The sequence below is a fragment of the Mytilus trossulus genome, chromosome 3 (assembly GCF_036588685.1).
Source record: "Mytilus trossulus isolate FHL-02 chromosome 3, PNRI_Mtr1.1.1.hap1, whole genome shotgun sequence".
NCBI lineage: Eukaryota > Metazoa > Mollusca > Bivalvia > Mytilida > Mytilidae > Mytilus > Mytilus trossulus.
Window position 1 is genome coordinate 84,030,502 of NC_086375.1, and position 21,383 is coordinate 84,051,884.

At 33.1% G+C, this 21,383-nt stretch overlaps 2 protein-coding genes across 3 annotated transcripts in view; one reads left to right on the plus strand and one right to left on the minus strand.

The window, feature by feature from the left end:
- The window catches only part of LOC134712671 (uncharacterized), an 11,077-nt gene extending 5,906 nt beyond the window's left edge, over nt 1-5,171 (plus strand). The window contains exons 2-3 of one of the 2 annotated variants that reach the window (XM_063574427.1): nt 1,527-1,675; nt 4,891-5,171. In XM_063574427.1, the coding sequence (XP_063430497.1) occupies nt 1,527-1,675; nt 4,891-5,042 (301 nt within the window). In that variant the 3' untranslated portion in view covers nt 5,043-5,171. The remainder of the gene's footprint in view (nt 1-1,526; nt 1,676-4,890) is intronic. The other variant, XM_063574428.1, reaches the window with a different exon arrangement.
- Nucleotides 5,172-5,647: 476 nt separating this feature from the next.
- LOC134712669 (tripeptidyl-peptidase 2-like) overlaps nt 5,648-21,383 on the minus strand; it is a 47,245-nt gene continuing 31,509 nt past the window's right edge. The window contains exons 18-29 of the mRNA XM_063574424.1: nt 20,824-20,940; nt 20,213-20,313; nt 19,773-19,872; nt 18,861-18,998; nt 18,119-18,360; nt 17,328-17,406; nt 16,868-17,022; nt 15,376-15,475; nt 9,835-9,965; nt 9,171-9,366; nt 8,589-8,708; nt 5,648-7,605 (exon numbers count right to left, since the gene is read on the minus strand). Coding sequence (XP_063430494.1) covers nt 7,516-7,605; nt 8,589-8,708; nt 9,171-9,366; nt 9,835-9,965; nt 15,376-15,475; nt 16,868-17,022; nt 17,328-17,406; nt 18,119-18,360; nt 18,861-18,998; nt 19,773-19,872; nt 20,213-20,313; nt 20,824-20,940 — 1,569 coding nt within the window. The 3' untranslated portion in view covers nt 5,648-7,515. The remainder of the gene's footprint in view (nt 7,606-8,588; nt 8,709-9,170; nt 9,367-9,834; nt 9,966-15,375; nt 15,476-16,867; nt 17,023-17,327; nt 17,407-18,118; nt 18,361-18,860; nt 18,999-19,772; nt 19,873-20,212; nt 20,314-20,823; nt 20,941-21,383) is intronic.

Below are 21,383 nucleotides of genomic sequence, written 5' to 3' on the forward strand. Positions count from 1 at the left end.
ACGTATACATATTGTTGCTACAACTATGCCGACCTCTAGTAAATTTGCTGGTTTTAAAGCGTACTTTTTGTTTTAATGTCCATCATCTTCTTTGGTTCTTTTTTTTTAAGTCGTTACAACTATTTTAAATAGTAGTACTGACTAATTATTTCTGTCAGTGTGGTACATTTTATATGATTTTCAGATATCATCCGAAGTGTAGAACGAATATAATAGGTAAAAAAAAACGGAAATCCATTAGCGTCAAGACAGAAAAAAATCACAAGAAACGAGACAAGAAAATAGAAGAAACAATAAGACATTATTTGTTTACGTATTACACTCCATGGTGAACTAGATGATATATTAAACATAGATTCAAGAAGTCATCCATACATCAATAATCATTAATGACAATGCAAAGAAAAAAAAAGTAGCAACATCGACATGTTAAGATTGTATTTGATTTTAATTAGAATCCACTCACAATTAGTAAGAAATAACTTATGTTTTTAAATGGAAAAGATTAAAAAGATTGTGTTACTTCATTCATTTGCCATGAAGATGTCATACTATCTTAAAAGTAGTGCAGAGACGTATACCCTGCATGTAACATCGCTAAGTTCAGAGTCATAATATGAATTCAAAACTTGACCCTATAGTCTCTGGCATGGTTAACAGCTGATTAAAGCTTACGTTTTGTCCTCGTTTGTATACTATGTCGACTTTGACTAAAGCTCATTTATTATTTATGTGTGCGCTTTGTCCAAGGCCCTTAACAACTGAACGTTACAATGTTCTGTTACATCACTGTTATAGGTTAGGGTGTGAATCGACTAAACGCTCATAAACATGCCTGGTCAGATTTGTTATGTGCCTGTCTGTTGTTCATAGTTCTCGAGTCGTTGGATTTATTTGTTTTCTGGTTTGAGTTATTTCGCATTTTAACAGCTAACAGTATATGTTATGCGCATTGTCGATGGCCGTACGATGGCCTATTATTGTTCCCATTCTAGTCGTCAGTGGCGTATAGTTAACACATACTGTTAGTTTCTATAAGTATATATGTCAATAAGTGTCAATAAGGAACATATATATCGGCGATAGATATAATGTCCCCATACCAACCAATTACATATTAAAGCAGTTTTGCTTAGATGAGTTGAGGATGAATCGATGAAAGGTCAGGAGAAAAAATATTATAGAAAATGAATCTATAAAGATCTATAAAGGCAGCAGTAGTATGCCGCTATTCGAAAGTCATAAATCGATTGAGAAAAAACTAATCCGGATTACGAGCTTCTTGTGGAATGAACAGAAAAAAACAACAAATTGACGATGCAAGGTTCAATTATTGCGAACTGATATATGCTTGCTTGGATATTAGAATGAGTGAATAACTCTGGCGACACGAAGATATGTCAGAGAAATGAAAAGATCCATTTATCTTATTATTTATACACGATTTTGAAGAAATAATTAGGAAAAACATATGACAAGTTAATATTTGTATTTTGATATCGTTTTAATTTTTTATTCTCTGTCAGAATGAAGTTATACAGAATGCTGTTGTGTATTGTATTGTTGATCCAAACAGGAAAATGCCAGTTACTGCATCCCGACTATTACAGCTTTCATCCTCAAGCTACCTGTCCTGTTAATACTGATAGTTTCACAAAAAATATAGTTATATTGTGTATGTATATTCATTTTTGTATTAACTGATATATTTTAAAATGTTTAACTATTTATGGAGACATAATTCCAGAAGTAATTTATGTTTAATATAAAGTACATGTGTTGAATGTTGTTAGGAAAACATGAGCTCATATGCTAACCAGGAGTGCACATGCTGAAATGTGTCGCCTGTTTAACTGACCAGTGGTGGATCCAAAAGGGGGGCTGGAACCGCCCGATTATTTGGACAATCAATGCATTTGAATGGGAACATGTAGTTTACAAGTTTTGATACACTAAATATAGTATACATGCATATTGCTTAAACCTCGGTCACACCTTAGGCATCGGTCACACCTTACCGGAAAAGACGAACGGACGCCTAACGGATAAAAATAAAAGTTGTCCGTAGACAAAATTGTTATCCGTTGGGAGTCCGTTGATGTACTGACCAACTAAAACGGACGCCTAACGAATGTATAACGGACATGCATCGGATATGCAACGGACGAGAAACGGAGACGTACCGGACAGAACGGATGTCGAACGTAAATACAACGGACGAGTACCGCATACAACGGACACATAACGGAAGCGTACCGGATAACACGGATAAACAAGATATACGAAAAAATTAAAGGCGACAATAATAATGCATGTAAATCGCATTTATATTGAAAATGTTTTGTGTAACTGGTTTTGTTTTGTTCTTCAAAATGCCACTAAAGGGCAGTGTCTGACCTGAATTATAGCTGCTTGATTGTGAAGATGTGCCCTTACTCTAAGATCGATTATGAATAATAAGAATTCACGAACCTTAAAGAAATCTAATTGGCATTTCTGATGAGAAATTTTCAATTGGCATTCATCCGTTTCAGATCCATTTATCATCCGTTTTATCCGTTATACGTCCTGTAGAAGTCCGTTTCACATTCGTTCAACATCCGTTTTATCCGTTAGACCTCCGTTAGAAGTCCGTTGGTGAATGTATCTGCCAGACCTCCAACGGATGTATAACGGACACGTAAAGGATACAAAACGGACATGAAACGGACGAGTACCGTACAAAACGGATGTCCAACGGACATTTCATCCGTTGGACGTCCGTTCAAAGTTTTGAATTAACATGCTCAAAATTTTCCACCGGACAGAACGGACGTCGACGGATAAAACGTACGCTTAACGGACATGCAACGGATATGGACGGACGCCTAACGGATAAGAACGGACGTCTAATGGACATGAACGAATTGAAAAAAAGTTATCCGTGACCGAGGCTTTACCGGATAGCACGAACGGACGCCTAACGGATGAAAATAAAAGTTGTCCGTTGACAAAATTGTTATCCGTTGGGAGTCCGTTAATGTACTGACCGCATAAAACAGACGTGTAACGGATGCATAACGGACACACAACGGATATGCAACGTACGAGAAACGGAAACGTACCGGACAGAACGGATGTCAAACGTACATTCAACGGACGAGTACCGCATAAAACGTACATCTAACGGAAGCGTAGTGAATAAAATGGATGAACAAGATATACGGTAAAATCAAAGGCGACAATAATAATACATGTAAATCGCATAAATATTCAAAATGTTCCTGTGTAACTGGTTTTTGTTTGGTCTTCAAAATTCCGCCAAATGGCCTGAATTAGAACTGCTTGATTGTGAAGACGTGCCTATACTCTAAGATCGATTATGAATAATAAGAATTCATGAACCTTAAGAAATCTGACATACCAATAATTGGCATTTCTGACGCGAAATTTTCAATCGGCATTTATCCGTTTCAGATCCGTTCATCATCCGTTTTATCCATTATACGTCCGGTATGAGTCCGTTTCTCATCCGTTTTATCCGTTAAACGTCCGGTAGAAGTCCGTTGGTGAATTTATCTTTCAGACCTCCAACGGATGTATAACGGACACGTAACGGATACAAAACGGAAACGAAACGGACGAGTACCGTAAAAAACGGACGTCCAACGGATAAAATGTCCGTGTTGTTCATGCTCAAAGTTTTCCACCGGACAGAACGGACGTCGTCGGATAAAACGTACGGTTAACGGACATGCAACAGATATGGATGGACGTCTAACGGATAAGAACGGACGTCTAACGGACATGAACGGATTGAAAAAAAGTTATCCGTTAGGCATCCGTTTGAGCTATCCGGTAAGGTGTGACCAAGGCTTAAAGTAATTGAAAAACAGACACAAAAAAAAAACCCTCAACATTGATCAATGAACTATGAAAATGGGGTCAAGGTTGGACGAAACCTGCCAGACTGAAATGTACAAATTACAATCATCTCATAAACCTACTGCTTAGAGTATTTGAGAAACTGACCGATCTATGTATTAACTCTAACCTTGATCACTGATTGGTGAAGGTTGGCTTTAAAAATATCAGAATACACCACAGGCACTTGTCTCCGACCCCCCCCCCCCCCCCCCCCCCCTATATACCTTAATTTAACACATATTAAGGTATAAAGAACATTTTTAAAAGCTGGACATATTCAAATGAATGAAGGAATATGTGGATATTTATACATCAATGATACAGCCATCATCAAAGGAAACAAACTCTTAAAAAAAGGCTAACTGCAGATACCTCAATCATATACATGTAGTTACTGCAGAGACATGTACATTGTTTATATGTTAACATACAATATATATTCTCTTCATATCCAACCTTGTACTATAACATAGTCTATGAACACACCCTGATGTCCCCAGTTGATGTGTCAAAACTTATGTGTTAGGTTTGGAAAGATTGAGTGATCACAAAACTGATTGACCTGCCACATCCTGTATGTGGTAATTCCAAGCCAGTTATTAAGAGGTTGTTGAAGTATAACCAGCTGTTGGTTTCATCTTTTGAATTGTTTCACATTTTGGCATCGTGTGGCTATGTAAGGCTTTCAATCAGAGATGATTATTTCATTTTTATTGTTGAAGGCCCCAATATGACCTGTAACATTACTGTTTATAACAACTTCATCCTTATATCTTGAGATACTTGTCTAATTTGACAATGATAACATAGCTGTTCATTTTCATTTTTATCATGTGTATTTGGTGGCCTTTGTTTGTTTTCTGATCTTTGGTTGGATTGTTGTCACTTTGACAAATACCCCATTTCCATTCTCAATTTTATTTGCTCGTTTTTGACAGAAATTATGATTGAACTTTTAAATAATTATAGACATTTGTATTTCAGCTCTGTGTGTAACAGCAGGATATGTAATGAATACTGCTATAGCTACCTCTATATGGAAGAAATGTTTAGACATACCAACACTTGGTGCTTGTAACAGTGAACCAGACTGTGCTAGTGATGGAACCAGGTGCGTTCCAAAAGACTCTCTGTAATATTTATGTTCTTCCTCTAGGAAATTATGTCAAATCACTTGTATTATATACCTTAATTACTTTAAGAGTTTCTTGATTGTGAAGCATGTAAGCCTAACATATTTAATAGGGCAACATAAATTGATAGAATAATTCAATGATCTTATTTCTTTTTTTTATTATATCATTGTTTTTACTACATAATACCTTATACTTAAAGTATGGTTGGAAATTCTTTAGAACGTATGCAGTCTGCTTTATTTTTCAACTAATGTTTATCAATACTTAAGGACATAGTATCATAGTTGTTGTTTTATTTATTTTTTTCAATTAAAAAGATATACAAAGATGTGGTATGAGTGCCAATGAGACAACTCTCTATCCAAAGTCAGTTTATAAAAGTAAAACATTATTGATCAAGGTATGGTTTTCACCACGGAGACAATGCTCACACTGAACAGCAAGCCATAATGGACCCCAAAGATTACTAGTGTAAAACCAATCAAACCAGAAAAGCTAATTAATACTTAGGGACATAGCTGTTAGTGAGTACAGGAATCAACAACTTTTTACACATCTCAATTTTGGACGTTCCTCTTTTCATATATAAAATAACAACTACAGAATGATAAAATATCACAGATTTTATTATTTTCCCACACACAAACTGTTTTGTTGTTCTGATGTTAATCCAAACAAATCTTACAACTTAAGATACATACAACATATAACCAATCACTGAAAATAATAACACATGTATTTCTTTTTTTAAAGTCAAATAAAATTCCATTTTTGTTGTTCTTGAAAATAGAATCACTAGCAAACTTTATAAAAATAAGGAGATTTGTTTTAATTGCCAAAGAAACAACTGTCCACCGAAGTATAATTGAAACTTTGACTTGTACTGACCTTTGCTAATAATTTGAAAAGTTTGAAATAAAAAATTCTGTAAAAATATAAAATTATTTGTAAAGGAAATTAGAAACAGATGAACAAGTTCTTTTAAGGAGATTATTGTGTTTTTCCCCTCATTCTATGAGTAAACATTTGGTCCTACTCATCCAATCATAAAGATAGTTATTATTATTACATTTGGTTGTTTTACACATTTAGAAGTCTTTTCCTTCCCACTTTCTCAAATGTTTGTAGAAACTTTCTATCATAGAACATCTAAATGTTTTTCACAAGTTTAAAAAAAAAAGATTAAAATATTCATAACAAGTAGTTAAAGGAGCATTAGCTGTAAAATTCATGTTCCCATACTGAATCAAATTGTCATATTTAAATTTTAACATACTAAAACGTATATCCAAAATACATGCAGTCCAAATGAAACTATTTACAATGTATGGTCTCATCAGAAAAGTATCATAATTTCATGTGTAATTCAGCAGATGCCCCATTATCTATACGAAGATTGTCCATGGTCTGCTCATGTACCCAGATGTAAACATAATTCTAAAGTATCCAGAAAAAGCAAATGCAATAGAATGAGAAGGATTTTTCCAGGGATTGATTTCAAAATGTGTGAATGATTGTTTCACCTGTAAACAAGAGGCGGATTGAGAGGGTTTTCTTCTGGGGGCATAGGCCCCCTTTTTTGTGGTAAAATTTGGTTGATCATAAAGGGAATCACTGAAGCATGACTGGAGCAGGCCCACTCTAAGGCAGTCAGTCTTATGAAAATTTCTGGATCCGCCACTGGTAAAAAAATAAATTTTGTGTGTGCAGAATCAGTCAACAAGATGGTTCTACTCAGCATATGCCTTGTTTCACTTTCCATTTTTTTTTAATACTTGATGGCTTAGTATATGCACAATTCATCAGGGGAAATCACCAGCTTATGGTTATTTTAGTATAAATCTTATGCCCATGCCCCTTTAACACAATACATTTCTTTTAAAAAAATCTATAAAAGATGGTCTAAAATATACTTGTGATATGACAATTCCAAAGTATGATCTATGTATGGAATATCTCTGATACATAAGATATTTGTGTCAACACAAACTTTATATGAAACTCATGTAGAAGTACAATAAATATAAATATTAAATTCATAAATCATGCTTTACAATAATGAAATCTATCAACAAGTTTCAATAAAACATTAGTATTTAATTTAAATATCAAGTCATTAAACTAACTACCAGAATTGTAGTTTTTTTTTTTTACAACATCAAGATTTTTATACAATTATGTTGAATAAATATGAATTTTTGCAATGAGGTTTATTCTAAAATCTTTCAAAGTGTTTATTTAATCATACCAAGAATCACATAAAACTGAAAATTTACCAGAGTAATCAAAATATTATTTCAGATATGTACAATAAGTTAGACCAAGATATTTCATTATTATCTGTTAAATCATTCTATGCACAATGAAATTTCGTTGGCATATATCAAATACTTAAGGTAAAAGAGATGCTTGCAAGTTTCTGTTGCATAAAGATAATCTCAATAATAAACTATCAGATCATCCAAGTCTATAATTAGAAAGGTCTGTATGATGTTGGATATTTAACCAACATCCAGTTTGAAGCATAATTCTCACAGTGGGTCCAGCCCAGTTTCTTGTACATCTGTAAATACACAAAAAAATAAATGAGAAAATAAAATCACAGAATTCAACATATTCAATTCTTAAAGTTCAAGAGTCAATCTGTCTAAGGCAGTGGTAAAAACTTCAAAGAACAAAAATAAGTTTTATATTGATTTAAGTTATAAATGTATAATGCTGCACGAATATTATATTATTTTCCTATTCCTGTTAGAATATGTTTAAGATAAAGTTTGGTTACAATGCACTAGAAATTAACAAGTAAGGGGAGCAAACTCCATAATTTTCTATCATTCTAACCAAAATTTATCTAGCAATTTCTCAAATTACCAGACATGCAATTCAGTGGTTGTCATTTGCTGTTTTGTCACATATTTGTTTTTTCCATTTTTTGGCACATTAATTAGGGTGGAAGTGTTCTTGTTTGAATTGTTTTACATTTGTGATTTTGGGGACTTTTATAGCTGACTATGCGATAAGGGCTTTGCTCATTGTTGAATGCCATACAGTGACCTCTAGCCCGGATTGTTAGGGAGATCAACAAGTCTCTATACCTTTTTTTTTATCCATATCTGGTGTAGATTTCCCCTCTGATTCACAAGAGACCTACTTACCTGGATGCATTTTTTGTCCATATCTGGTGTAGATTACCCCTCTGATTCACAAGAGAACTACTTACCTGGATGCATTTTTTGTCCATATCTGGTGTAGATTACCCCTCTGATTCACAAGAGACCTACTTACCTGGATGCATTTTTTGTCCATATCTGGTGTAGATTTCCCCTCTGATTCACAAGAGACCTAATAACCTCGATGCATTTTTTGTCCATATCTGGTGTAGATTACCCCTCTGATTCACAAGAGACCTACTTACCTGGATGCATTTTTTGTCCATATCTGGTGTAGATTTCCCCTCTTGATTCACAAGAGACCTACTAACCTCGATGCATTTTTTGTCCATATCTGGTGTATATTTCCCCTCTGATTCACAAGAGACCTACTTACCTCGATGCATTTTTTGTCCATATCTGGTGTAGATTTATCCTCTGATTGTTTCAATAGAAGTTTCAAAGCCCTTCCATATTGTTGGTTAGCCTTAGCATGTAATACTGAAAACTGTGACATCTGAAATACATAGCAATCATGATATATTACATTGCAGTGTTTTAAACAGTATTACTCATTCATAAGAATTCTAGTTATATGACTACAGCTTTTAGCAACATCAAATTGAGCTTGAGCAAACATTTATACAAACAAAGCAATCAAGCCAACTATACATGTACCTTTAAACTACAAGCATTCTTGAAAATAGCTCTATAAACATTAAGTCCTATTGTTCTGATCCTAAATTCACAAATATAAATAACTAGATATATTAAAGCGGATATGTTCATTATGTAAATGGAATCTTACATGTATCATCCTTTCACTTGCATTTAAACTGCATTTAGTATTAAGTTGTTTTACTGAAAGGTTCACTACCAACACTTTATGTATAATTCTGCTTAATCATTCATTCATGTGTGCTTTTATAAAGAAATGTGTGCTGCATCGACCAGAATGATCATTTAAATGAATACTTACCTTGTCGTCATTGAGATCTATCCATCTCTGTAATGTTTGGTAGGTTTCATTCAGATCTTGTAGAGTGACCTCTGGTAGTAATGCTCCCTCCTCTTCCTCCACCTCTCCACCATTCTCCCTCATTAGAATGTCAGCCTCAGCACAAGCAAGCTTCACTAGAGCTTCTATTAACATCTCTTTCTGTTTGTCCATGTCTCTACAATAAAACAGCTTACATTAAAATACAATGTGTAACAAGATTTACATACATACTGATTCACATTTACCTGTATCTGTATTCCTTACCATCTGGCTATCACTGCACACGCTATTCTTGACCATGTTAAAAAAATACATTGAAAAAGCAAACAAAAAGCTTGATATATCTCTTAAATGTCATGGTTGTAGCATTTAAATGTAATTATGAGAATTGAATGCTTCCTTTTACAATTTTATAGGGTTTTAAAAGCATCTCTTAAAATTAAAAACTGATTTTAATGATGTTTCAATTTTGAAGTCAAATACAACGAGCAATTGCATGCAAGTTTTCTTGTGTCAAAATGGTCATAGATATTAAATATTAGTAATATACAAATATCACACATATTCAATATCTAATAGCAAATTGATACCAGATACTTACACCCACTTGGTTCATATATTTGATATTTCTATTAGTTCTTACTTTTTAATGACAGTAGCTTCAGGTCTTGGATCAGATTTCATTCCATAATAAGCCAACAGAGCGTTCTGATCAATCTTAGAACTAACAACCTTGGCTAAATCTATTATCTCTACCAACTTCTTAGATCTGTCCTGTAAAATAAGATAAAACAAACCTGGTTATTAAGTATCTGTAACTCTTTCTTTAGCTAAAACTAAAAACACAAGAGAGGATATTAACTTATAGTATAAGATTTCAAGAATTGTACCTTTAAGAGTGATAACAAGACTTGAGGATAGACACACGACTGAACAGATAGAGGGACAGAAGGTATTTCTAGGTCCCTCGCAACGCATTATGCAGGGGACAAACAAAGGACCTAACGTTAACGTAATTCTAAAATGACCAAATTGTGTCAAAAAATTTCTGAATCCTTGCTGTATAATTGGCTGTATCAAATGTTTATAAGGTCAATGCAATTTTACTGTGCAAAAAACACAGTTGCAGTATAAAAACAACCACAGTAAGAGTTATAGAATAACATACCTTGGAGGTGTCTAAAGCTTGTAATCTGGACATATATAATGGTAAATGATCAGGATATGTCTTTCTTAGTTCATCATACAGAGGGTTATCAGTAAGAGTTATAGAATAACATACCTTGGAGGTGTCTAAAGCTTGTAGTCTGGACATATATAATGGTAAATGATCTGGATATGTCTTTCTTAGTTCATCATACAGAGGGTTATCAGTAAGAGTTATAGAATAACATACCTTGGAGGTGTCTAAAGCCTGTAGTCTGGACATATATAATGGTAAATGATCAGGATATGTCTTTCTTAGTTCATCATACAGAGGGTTATCAGTAAGAGTTATAGAATAACATACCTTGGAGGTGTCTAAAGCCTGTAGTCTGGACATATATAATGGTAAATGATCAGGATATGTCTTTCTTAGTTCATCATACAGAGGGTTATCAGTAAGAGTTATAGAATAACATACCTTGGAGGTGTCTAAAGCTTGTAGTCTGGACATATATAATGGTAAATGATCAGGATATGTCTTTCTTAGTTCATCATACAGAGGGTTATCAGTAAGAGTTATAGAATAACATACCTTGGAGGTGTCTAAAGCTTGTAGTCTGGACATATATAATGGTAAATGATCAGGATATGTCTTCCTTAGTTCATCATACCGAGGGTTATCAGTAAGAGTTATAGAATTACATACCTTGGAGGTGTCTAAAGCTTGTAATCTGGACATATATAATGGTAAATGATCAGGATATGTCTTTCTTAGTTCATCATACAGAGGGTTATCAGTAAGAGTTATAGAATAACATACCTTGGAGGTGTCTAAAGCTTGTAATCTGGACATATATAATGGTAAATGATCAGGATATGTCTTTCTTAGTTCATCATACAGAGGGTTATCAGTAAGAGTTATAGAATAACATACCTTGGAGGTGTCTAAAGCTTGTAATCTGGACATATATAATGGTAAATGATCAGGATATGTCTTTCTTAGTTCATCATACCGAGGGTTATCAGTAAGAGTTATAGAATAACATACCTTGGAGGTGTCTAAAGCCTGTAGTCTGGACATATATAATGGTAAATGATCTGGATATGTCTTTCTTAGTTCATTATACAGAGGGTTATCAGTAAGAGTTATAGAATAACATACCTTGGAGGTGTCTAAAGCTTGTAGTCTGGACATATATAATGGTAAATGATCAGGATATGTCTTTCTTAGTTCATCATACAGAGGGTTATCAGTAAGAGTTATAGAATAACATACCTTGGAGGTGTCTAAAGCTTGTAATCTGGACATATATAATGGTAAATGATCAGGATATGTCTTTCTTAGTTCATCATACAGAGGGTTATCAGTAAGAGTTATAGAATAACATACCTTGGAGGTGTCTAAAGCTTGTAGTCTGGACATATATAATGGTAAATGATCAGGATATGTCTTTCTTAGTTCATCATACAGAGGGTTATCAGTAAGAGTTATAGAATAACATACCTTGGAGGTGTCTAAAGCCTGTAGTCTGGACATATATAATGGTAAATGATCTGGATATGTCTTTCTTAGTTCATCATACAGAGGGTTATCAGTAAGAGTTATAGAATAACATACCTTGGAGGTGTCTAAAGCCTGTAGTCTGGACATATATAATGGTAAATGATCAGGATATGTCTTTCTTAGTTCATCATACAGAGGGTTATCAGTAAGAGTTATAGAATAACATACCTTGGAGGTGTCTAAAGCCTGTAGTCTGGACATATATAATGGTAAATGATCAGGATATGTCTTTCTTAGTTCATCATACAGAGGGTTATCAGTAAGAGTTATAGAATAACATACCTTGGAGGTGTCTAAAGCCTGTAGTCTGGACATATATAATGGTAAATGATCAGGATATGTCTTCCTTAGTTCATCATACCGAGGGTTATCAGTAAGAGTTATAGAATAACATACCTTGGAGGTGTCTAAAGCTTGTAGTCTGGACATATATAATGGTAAATGATCTGGATATGTCTTTCTTAGTTCATCATACCGAGGGTTATCAGTAAGAGTTATAGAATAACATACCTTGGAGGTGTCTAAAGCTTGTAGTCTGGACATATATAATGGTAAATGATCAGGATATGTCTTTCTTAGTTCATCATACAGAGGGTTATCAGTAAGAGTTATAGAATAACATACCTTGGAGGTGTCTAAAGCTTGTAATCTGGACATATATAATGGTAAATGATCAGGATATGTCTTTCTTAGTTCATCATACAGAGGGTTATCAGTAAGAGTTATAGAATAACATACCTTGGAGGTGTCTAAAGCCTGTAGTCTGGACATATATAATGGTAAATGATCTGGATATGTCTTTCTTAGTTCATTATACAGAGGGTTATCAGTAAGAGTTATAGAATAACATACCTTGGAGGTGTCTAAAGCTTGTAGTCTGGACATATATAATGGTAAATGATCTGGATATGTCTTTCTTAGTTCATCATACAGAGGGTTATCAGTAAGAGTTATAGAATAACATACCTTGGAGGTGTCTAAAGCTTGTAGTCTGGACATATATAATGGTAAATGATCAGGATATGTCTTTCTTAGTTCATCATACAGAGGGTTATCAGTAAGAGTTATAGAATAACATACCTTGGAGGTGTCTAAAGCTTGTAGTCTGGACATATATAATGGTAAATGATCTGGATATGTCTTTCTTAGTTCATCATACAGAGGGTTATCAGTAAGAGTTATAGAATAACATACCTTGGAGGTGTCTAAAGCTTGTAGTCTGGACATATATAATGGTAAATGATCAGGATATGTCTTCCTTAGTTCATCATACCGAGGGTTATCAGTAAGAGTTATAGAATAACATACCTTGGAGGTGTCTAAAGCCTGTAGTCTGGACATATATAATGGTAAATGATCAGGATATGTCTTTCTTAGTTCATCATACAGAGGGTTATCAGTAAGAGTTATAGAATAACATACCTTGGAGGTGTCTAAAGCTTGTAGTCTGGACATATATAATGGTAAATGATCAGGATATGTCTTTCTTAGTTCATCATACAGAGGGTTATCAGTAAGAGTTATAGAATAACATACCTTGGAGGTGTCTAAAGCCTGTAGTCTGGACATATATAATGGTAAATGATCTGGATATGTCTTTCTTAGTTCATCATACAGAGGGTTATCAGTAAGAGTTATAGAATAACATACCTTGGAGGTGTCTAAAGCTTGTAATCTGGACATATATAATGGTAAATGATCAGGATATGTCTTTCTTAGTTCATCATACAGAGGGTTATCAGTAAGAGTTATAGAATAACATACCTTGGAGGTGTCTAAAGCTTGTAGTCTGGACATATATAATGGTAAATGATCAGGATATGTCTTTCTTAGTTCATCATACAGAGGGTTATCAGTAAGAGTTATAGAATAACATACCTTGGAGGTGTCTAAAGCTTGTAATCTGGACATATATAATGGTAAATGATCAGGATATGTCTTTCTTAGTTCATCATACCGAGGGTTATCAGTAAGAGTTATAGAATAACATACCTTGGAGGTGTCTAAAGCTTGTAATCTGGACATATATAATGGTAAATGATCAGGATATGTCTTCCTTAGTTCATCATACAGAGGGTTATCAGTAAGAGTTATATAATAACATACCTTGGAGGTGTCTAAAGCCTGTAGTCTGGACATATACAATGGTAAATGATCTGGATATGTCTTTCTTAGTTCATCATACAGAGGGTTATCAGTAAGAGTTATAGAATAACATACCTTGGAGGTGTCTAAAGCCTGTAGTCTGGACATATATAATGGTAAATGATCAGGATATGTCTTTCTTAGTTCATCATACAGAGGGTTATCAGTAAGAGTTATAGAATAACATACCTTGGAGGTGTCTAAAGCTTGTAGTCTGGACATATATAATGGTAAATGATCTGGATATGTCTTTCTTAGTTCATCATACCGAGGGTTATCAGTAAGAGTTATAGAATTACATACCTTGGAGGTGTCTAAAGCTTGTAGTCTGGACATATATAATGGTAAATGATCAGGATATGTCTTTCTTAGTTCATCATACAGAGGGTTATCAGTAAGAGTTATAGAATAACATACCTTGGAGGTGTCTAAAGCCTGTAGTCTGGACATATATAATGGTAAATGATCAGGATATGTCTTTCTTAGTTCATCATACAGAGGGTTATCAGTAAGAGTTATAGAATAACATACCTTGGAGGTGTCTAAAGCTTGTAATCTGGACATATATAATGGTAAATGATCAGGATATGTCTTTCTTAGTTCATCATACAGAGGGTTATCAGTAAGAGTTATAGAATAACATACCTTGGAGGTGTCTAAAGCCTGTAGTCTGGACATATATAATGGTAAATGATCAGGATATGTCTTTCTTAGTTCATCATACAGAGGGTTATCAGTAAGAGTTATAGAATAACATACCTTGGAGGTGTCTAAAGCCTGTAGTCTGGACATATATAATGGTAAATGATCAGGATATGTCTTTCTTAGTTCATCATACAGAGGGTTATCAGTAAGAGTTATATAATAACATACCTTGGAGGTGTCTAAAGCTTGTAATCTGGACATATATAATGGTAAATGATCAGGATATGTCTTTCTTAGTTCATCATACAGAGGGTTATCAGTAAGAGTTATAGAATAACATACCTTGGAGGTGTCTAAAGCCTGTAGTCTGGACATATATAATGGTAAATGATCAGGATATGTCTTTCTTAGTTCATCATACCGAGGGTTATCAGTAAGAGTTATAGAATAACATACCTTGGAGGTGTCTAAAGCTTGTAGTCTGGACATATATAATGGTAAATGATCTGGATATGTCTTTCTTAGTTCATCATACAGAGGGGTATCAGTAAGAGTTATAGAATAACATACCTTGGAGGTGTCTAAAGCCTGTAGTCTGGACATATATAATGGTAAATGATCAGGATATGTCTTTCTTAGTTCATCATACAGAGGGTTATCAGTAAGAGTTATAGAATAACATACCTTGGAGGTGTCTAAAGCCTGTAGTCTGGACATATATAATGGTAAATGATCTGGATATGTCTTTCTTAGTTCATCATACAGAGGGTTATCTAATTCAAGTCTGAAACAATATATCATTTTAACTCATTATACTTGTTTAACCTAATAAATCAATAATTATGTCGGGTATTTCACTAGTTATGTATTACTTGGTTAACAAATCATTAATTAATAAAATGCTTCGTTGAGTGCAGCCTGATACGACGTCAGAGGTTGAACCCTGAACAGTGGGGGCAAATTTGGACACAAAATTCAAGCTTGATACTGTCTGAATTTGAATTGTGATCATTTTTTTTTACATAATATATAAGTTCTGACACAAAATAAATGTGGTCAAAGATCTTACAAATCTATTGCCCAAAACTGTGCAATTGAAATTTTCTTCTTACAACTTAAAAGTTTGAATATTTGTGAAAAAAAATATGAATCCTGTAAAAGAATTGGGCCCCATCCCCTTATTTTTTTTAAAACCCCCCTTGGAGCAATAACCACAAAACTCAATCCCAGTCTTTCCTTTGTAGTATGGAATCTTCTAGTACAATTTCAGAGAGATCCATACACTTAAACACAAGTATTGTCTTGAAACTAGAAAAAATCTTGTTTTTGGACCTTTTTTGCCCCTAATTCCTCCATGTTTTTGGCAAATAACCCCAAATCCAATCCCAGCCTTTTATATGTTATATGGAACCTTGTGGTACATTGTCAGAAAGATCCATACACTTACACACAAGTAATTGTTTGGAAACTAGGAAAATGCTTGTTTTTGGCCCCTTATTCCTAAACTGTTGGCAGGGTTTCCCCTGGGTCAATATTTTTTTTTCGCCCCATATCCCCGGAAATAAATTCCTACCTTCTACATGTGTATTAAACATTGTGGTACAATTACAGAGCAATAGAAATACTTATACACAAGTTATTGTCCTGAAACTAGAAAAATGCTTGTTTTTGGCGCCTTAATTTCTAAACCGTTTGGCCCATCATCTCCAAAATCAATCCCAAATTTCCGTTTGTGGTATTGAATCTTCTTAAAAAAATTCATAGAGATCCATTCATATTAACTAAAGTTATTGTCCAGAAACCAATGTGTCCAAAATTGAAAAAAAGAAGGTCATTTAAGGGCTATAACTACTTTAAGAAGTTGACAGCTAAATGAACAATAGATAAATCTTAAACATTTATGTTTATGTCAGATTTTCTTATTGATAATGGTTTTCAAGATAACAGACAAAACTGCATCTTTCCCATATGTTCTATTTTCGTTTTTTTACAGACATTTGTAGTAGATGCTTATGAGCTAATATAACAGCAGACTATATACCAAAGGATTTAATGTGTTCTACTCTCAGACTATTTAGAGCTTCAAAGACAATGGACTATTGTTGAAGACCCTCCAGGCAAAACTACAGGGACCTTTAAAATCAATTGAAATTAAAAACACATTTAAAATTCTTACTTAGACAACCAAGATATTTTCAGATCCCTAACAGCTTCATCGTATTCTTCTACTTTGGTCTTCTCTTTCCCTGCTGACTTCTCAGATTTATCTTTTCCTCCATTTTTGTTCTTTTTAGGTGAGTCAGTGACAACATACTTAAACTGAACACTTCCCTGATAAATATAAATAATGTATCTATAGCATATCAACAGCAGTGGGTAAAGTGCTTAAAAATGTAGCTTTTATACTTATATAAATGGACAGAAAGACAAACAAACTAATAGACAGACTGTCTGACTAATGAATGGCTGAAAAAGTGATTCAAATATAACCCCACTGTTAATGTTGGATTTTAATATTAAAGATAGATCACTACTTCTATCAATATCAACTATGGGCCATTACAGTAAAACCTGAATTAATTTTATTCTGATTATATGTTCCATCTTCATCATGTTATCATAAATAAATAACATACCGGTTTACTCAATAATTCATCCTTGAATAAAGTCAAACTTCCACTCAGGTAATGTCCAGGCTTAGCTCCCTTTGGTATTCTACAAAATAAATAAAGTTTTATCAGCATGTATGAAATTTACCCTTTCCTTTTAGTGAATTTTAACAAATATTCTGATCACACAACAATGAATCAATTGTAGATGACTCTAGAATCATTATCCACAAGGAAGCAGTTCTGACGACTCTGTAAAAATACATTTTAATTAACAAATTTAATTCTGATTTAAATCTATAATACTGTATTTGTATTCCCTTAACTTTACCATATGTACGTTCACATTGATGTGAATTATTTTCAAGGAGAATATAGCTCCATTAATTAAATGGATTCCATCATACATTATTTTGTCGCATGGCTCCCTTATAGCCAAAGAGAAGAAAAAAGTGGAAAGGAGTTCACAGATCAAACAATGACAAAAGTGTGCTCAAATTGGAAAGTGTTGTCCAAGAAATTGACCTCATCATTAAAACCGAGGTCAATGTTAAGTGAACTCTGTAAAAAGAGAGGTTTGCCTTACAATCATTTTATTTAAACCAGTAATGTAGCTGACCTCTAATCGTTACTTATTGTATCTGACTACTGAACCATAAAATGAAGTTAAGGTCAAGTACCTCTATTTGATGAACATGCATAACCTGCAATGATTCATATACTCATTATATATGAAAAATATAATTTGAAAAAAAAAAATGCAAAACATACAATCTGAGATAAAACTGTTATTTTAATATTCTGTAATACCCACTTACTTGTCAGAAGGCAGTGGTCCTATATAAATGGGATACAAGTCATCTTTATCTATGGTAGCAGATCCCATCTTTTTATTATTGATAGCCTTTGGCCATGTATTAAATACATCCAATGCTATACTGGATTGTAATTTATGGTTCAGAACTATACTCAGATCCTTTAGTTTTTCCAACTGATCTTTTTTCTCATGTCTCACTTGTAGAATAATGGTGTAGTCTCCTTTCTCCAATTTAACAGTGTACTGAAATAGATAACACAGTATAATATGTTAGAAACTAAAACTATAATATCTTTATAGTAGAAGACTGAAATGTGATTCAATGATTAGTATAACCTGACCATTAGTTATCTGCCAGAATAATCTTTATAAAACAAATACAAAATCTGTATTGTTAAGCTTTTTAATTTTGGGCTTTATTGCTTAAAATCTTTCATTAGCTATCAATTTCTTTCTGTGTTCTTTAGTCTCAGAGAGATCATGATTAATTGCTTAGTTTTCATGACTTTGAACTAGGTTCAGTAATAGCTAAAGTTGAGGGTTGAGCCGCCAGATTCTTTATGTGCCTGACACTGCCTGTAGCAAGTCAATAGTCTATAATTCACTGGTTTTCATTGAATCGTGTCAGTCATATATATATTTTCATTCATTGAATTTTTTTTTTAATTTGTTGTTTGGTTTTCTCAGCTAAATTATTTCACATTTTGTCATGTCAGGCCCATTTATAGTCAAACTGTATTTACCTTGCTGGCATAAGCATCTCCTGTTCCTAAGCACTGTTTATTGCTGTCATACAACATCCAGATCTGACTTTCATATTCTGATTCATACAACATGCTGCTTAATAATGTACAGTCTGGGAACACTTCCACTGATTTGTCCTGTAAAACAAACAGATTTTTCCAGTGAAGTAAAAGGGAAGCTGGGCCAAGATCACATGTGCAATTGAAATTGCTGCATATCATAATGAAATTTTCAGAAGGTTAGTTAGTAAAATATGTCAATATTGTGACAAATGTGACAGTTAAAAGTCTCATAACTCTGGTACAGCAAACCAAAAGTTTTTTCAATTACACTTAAGTCCCATAAAGGTATGTAAGGCCTATAAATTTGGAATGAAAAATATGACTTTTTTGTTTTATAATCAATCTGTGTCTAACTTTCAACCATTCAATGCATTATGTGCAGTTTCCCGTAAATCAATCAAGGGATAGTTAAGTTATGGTACAACATGTAGTAAAAAATTACTTAAATCTGATAGTTAGTCCCATAACTTTGGAATGTCAAAGTAAAAACTAAACAAAATCTAAAAGGGGATTTCTTTTATCAATCCTAATAATAGTATAAGGCTTTGGGAAAAATCAATCCTAACACACTAGAGTATGTGTTTGCAATATATAAAAATTATGCCTTAAATTCCTGTGTTTAAATTTCATGAAAATTGGTTCAAGAAAATTCTATTTATACAAACTGTTGATGCACAGAAAGTGTATCATAATTACTCATCTATCAAGATGAAGAAATTTATGATTTGAGTCCCAAAAACACATGATAAAATAGTTGATTTCTGGTTATTATTTGTATTTACTTTAAACATCCTTTTAGTCATTTTGTCATGTTTACAATAAGTTGCAAGTGTTTTAAAAAAAACTTACAATATGAAAACTATAGGTCAACTCCAGTGCAAAGATATGTCTGTCATTTGGCAGTACATCTCTGGGTCCATTCAAACATTTGATCTTGTATTCTGTTGGTCTGAGAATAGAAATGAGAAGTATATTTACACCATGTAAACAATAACTGTCAAAAGTCTGCCTACTATTTCATTATTAATTTCATACAGGCAAGAAAAGGTAAATAAAAGTGATATGCTTGAAAAGCATTTTACCATTTGTGGGATCATTTAATGTTCATGCAATCATTTAAGACTATTATACAAAAGGTTAAGCAACCAAGCATCAATAAATCAAAGCTATTAAAGTAAAAGAAAATATCTTTCATTGTGAGAGACCAGTGATGATTTTTAGAAAAAAATAATTTCATTTGTGTACCAATTCTTTTCCAGTTTAAACATGTGTTGAGTTCTTTTACTTACTTAAGAGGCTGACATAAAGTCTTGAGTGAAATGGAAGGAGAAATTTCTTCAGGTTTCAATGTAGCCTTGACATCATATCTCATTATTCCATCTGCTCCATGCTTAAATAATAAACAATCTGGTTTACATGTATAGAATATATCATGATTATAAGTTAATCAAATGATTGTCATATCAACACAGATGAGCTTTTGTATTGCCATAAAATAAATATATTCAATTGACCATAACTTAAAAACATATTTTTTTGGAGAAACATAAATAAGATTGTATACTTGTATGTACTGTCCGATGCAAAGTAATTTACATATACTGAAGTATCTTTATCTTCTAAGATTGTAGTTTATATGGAATAATAAGCAAGTATTATTGATAGGTGAGTAGCAATTCTTCTCATATTTCCTGGTTCATTTCAAAATTTTATTCAGTAACCTTACATATATGTATATATATTCAACTTAATACCAATGTAATACCATGAAATTAAAACCTGATGTTAAATGATGTTTTCACAAACTACACATTTTCTATATCATGACACAAAGGGGTAAGAATCATGAAGTTTTTATTAGTGTATAAAATTTATGTGGAATAATTATGAACACACTTACATATACAGGAGATGTGTTATCTATCTGTACACCATGAAAGTTAAGGCTGTAGTTTAAAGTCACATCTCCTAGATTGGCCCACCACTTAGCTATACACAATTCTAAAGTTCTGTTTTCCTGTGGAAATAGAACATGACTTAAGTTGATAACTTAACCGAATAATACTGCATGACTTGTTAAATAACTGAATTTCTATAAACTATGAAACTCTTTTTTTTTTTGTAATATATATTTTATTATTTTCATATCATTTTCAAATCTCATCTACAAATAAAGATGTACACACAAATTATTCTGCTATAAATCTTAAACATATGGTTAACCATACTTGTTATAAATTATAAAATACATTGTACAAAGTCAAATAACAGAATACAGAATCAGAATACATCTGCATCGAGCTCTATTTCCTAATAATATTATTAATGTTTGACCATTTTTCTTTTATTCTTTTTGCTTTATTGGTAGAGCACAAACTCATAGAGACCATGTCAACCCTATAATAATAGTTTAGCCATTCAATTGCTTCAGCAACAGATGGGACTGTAAATCTAACTCTA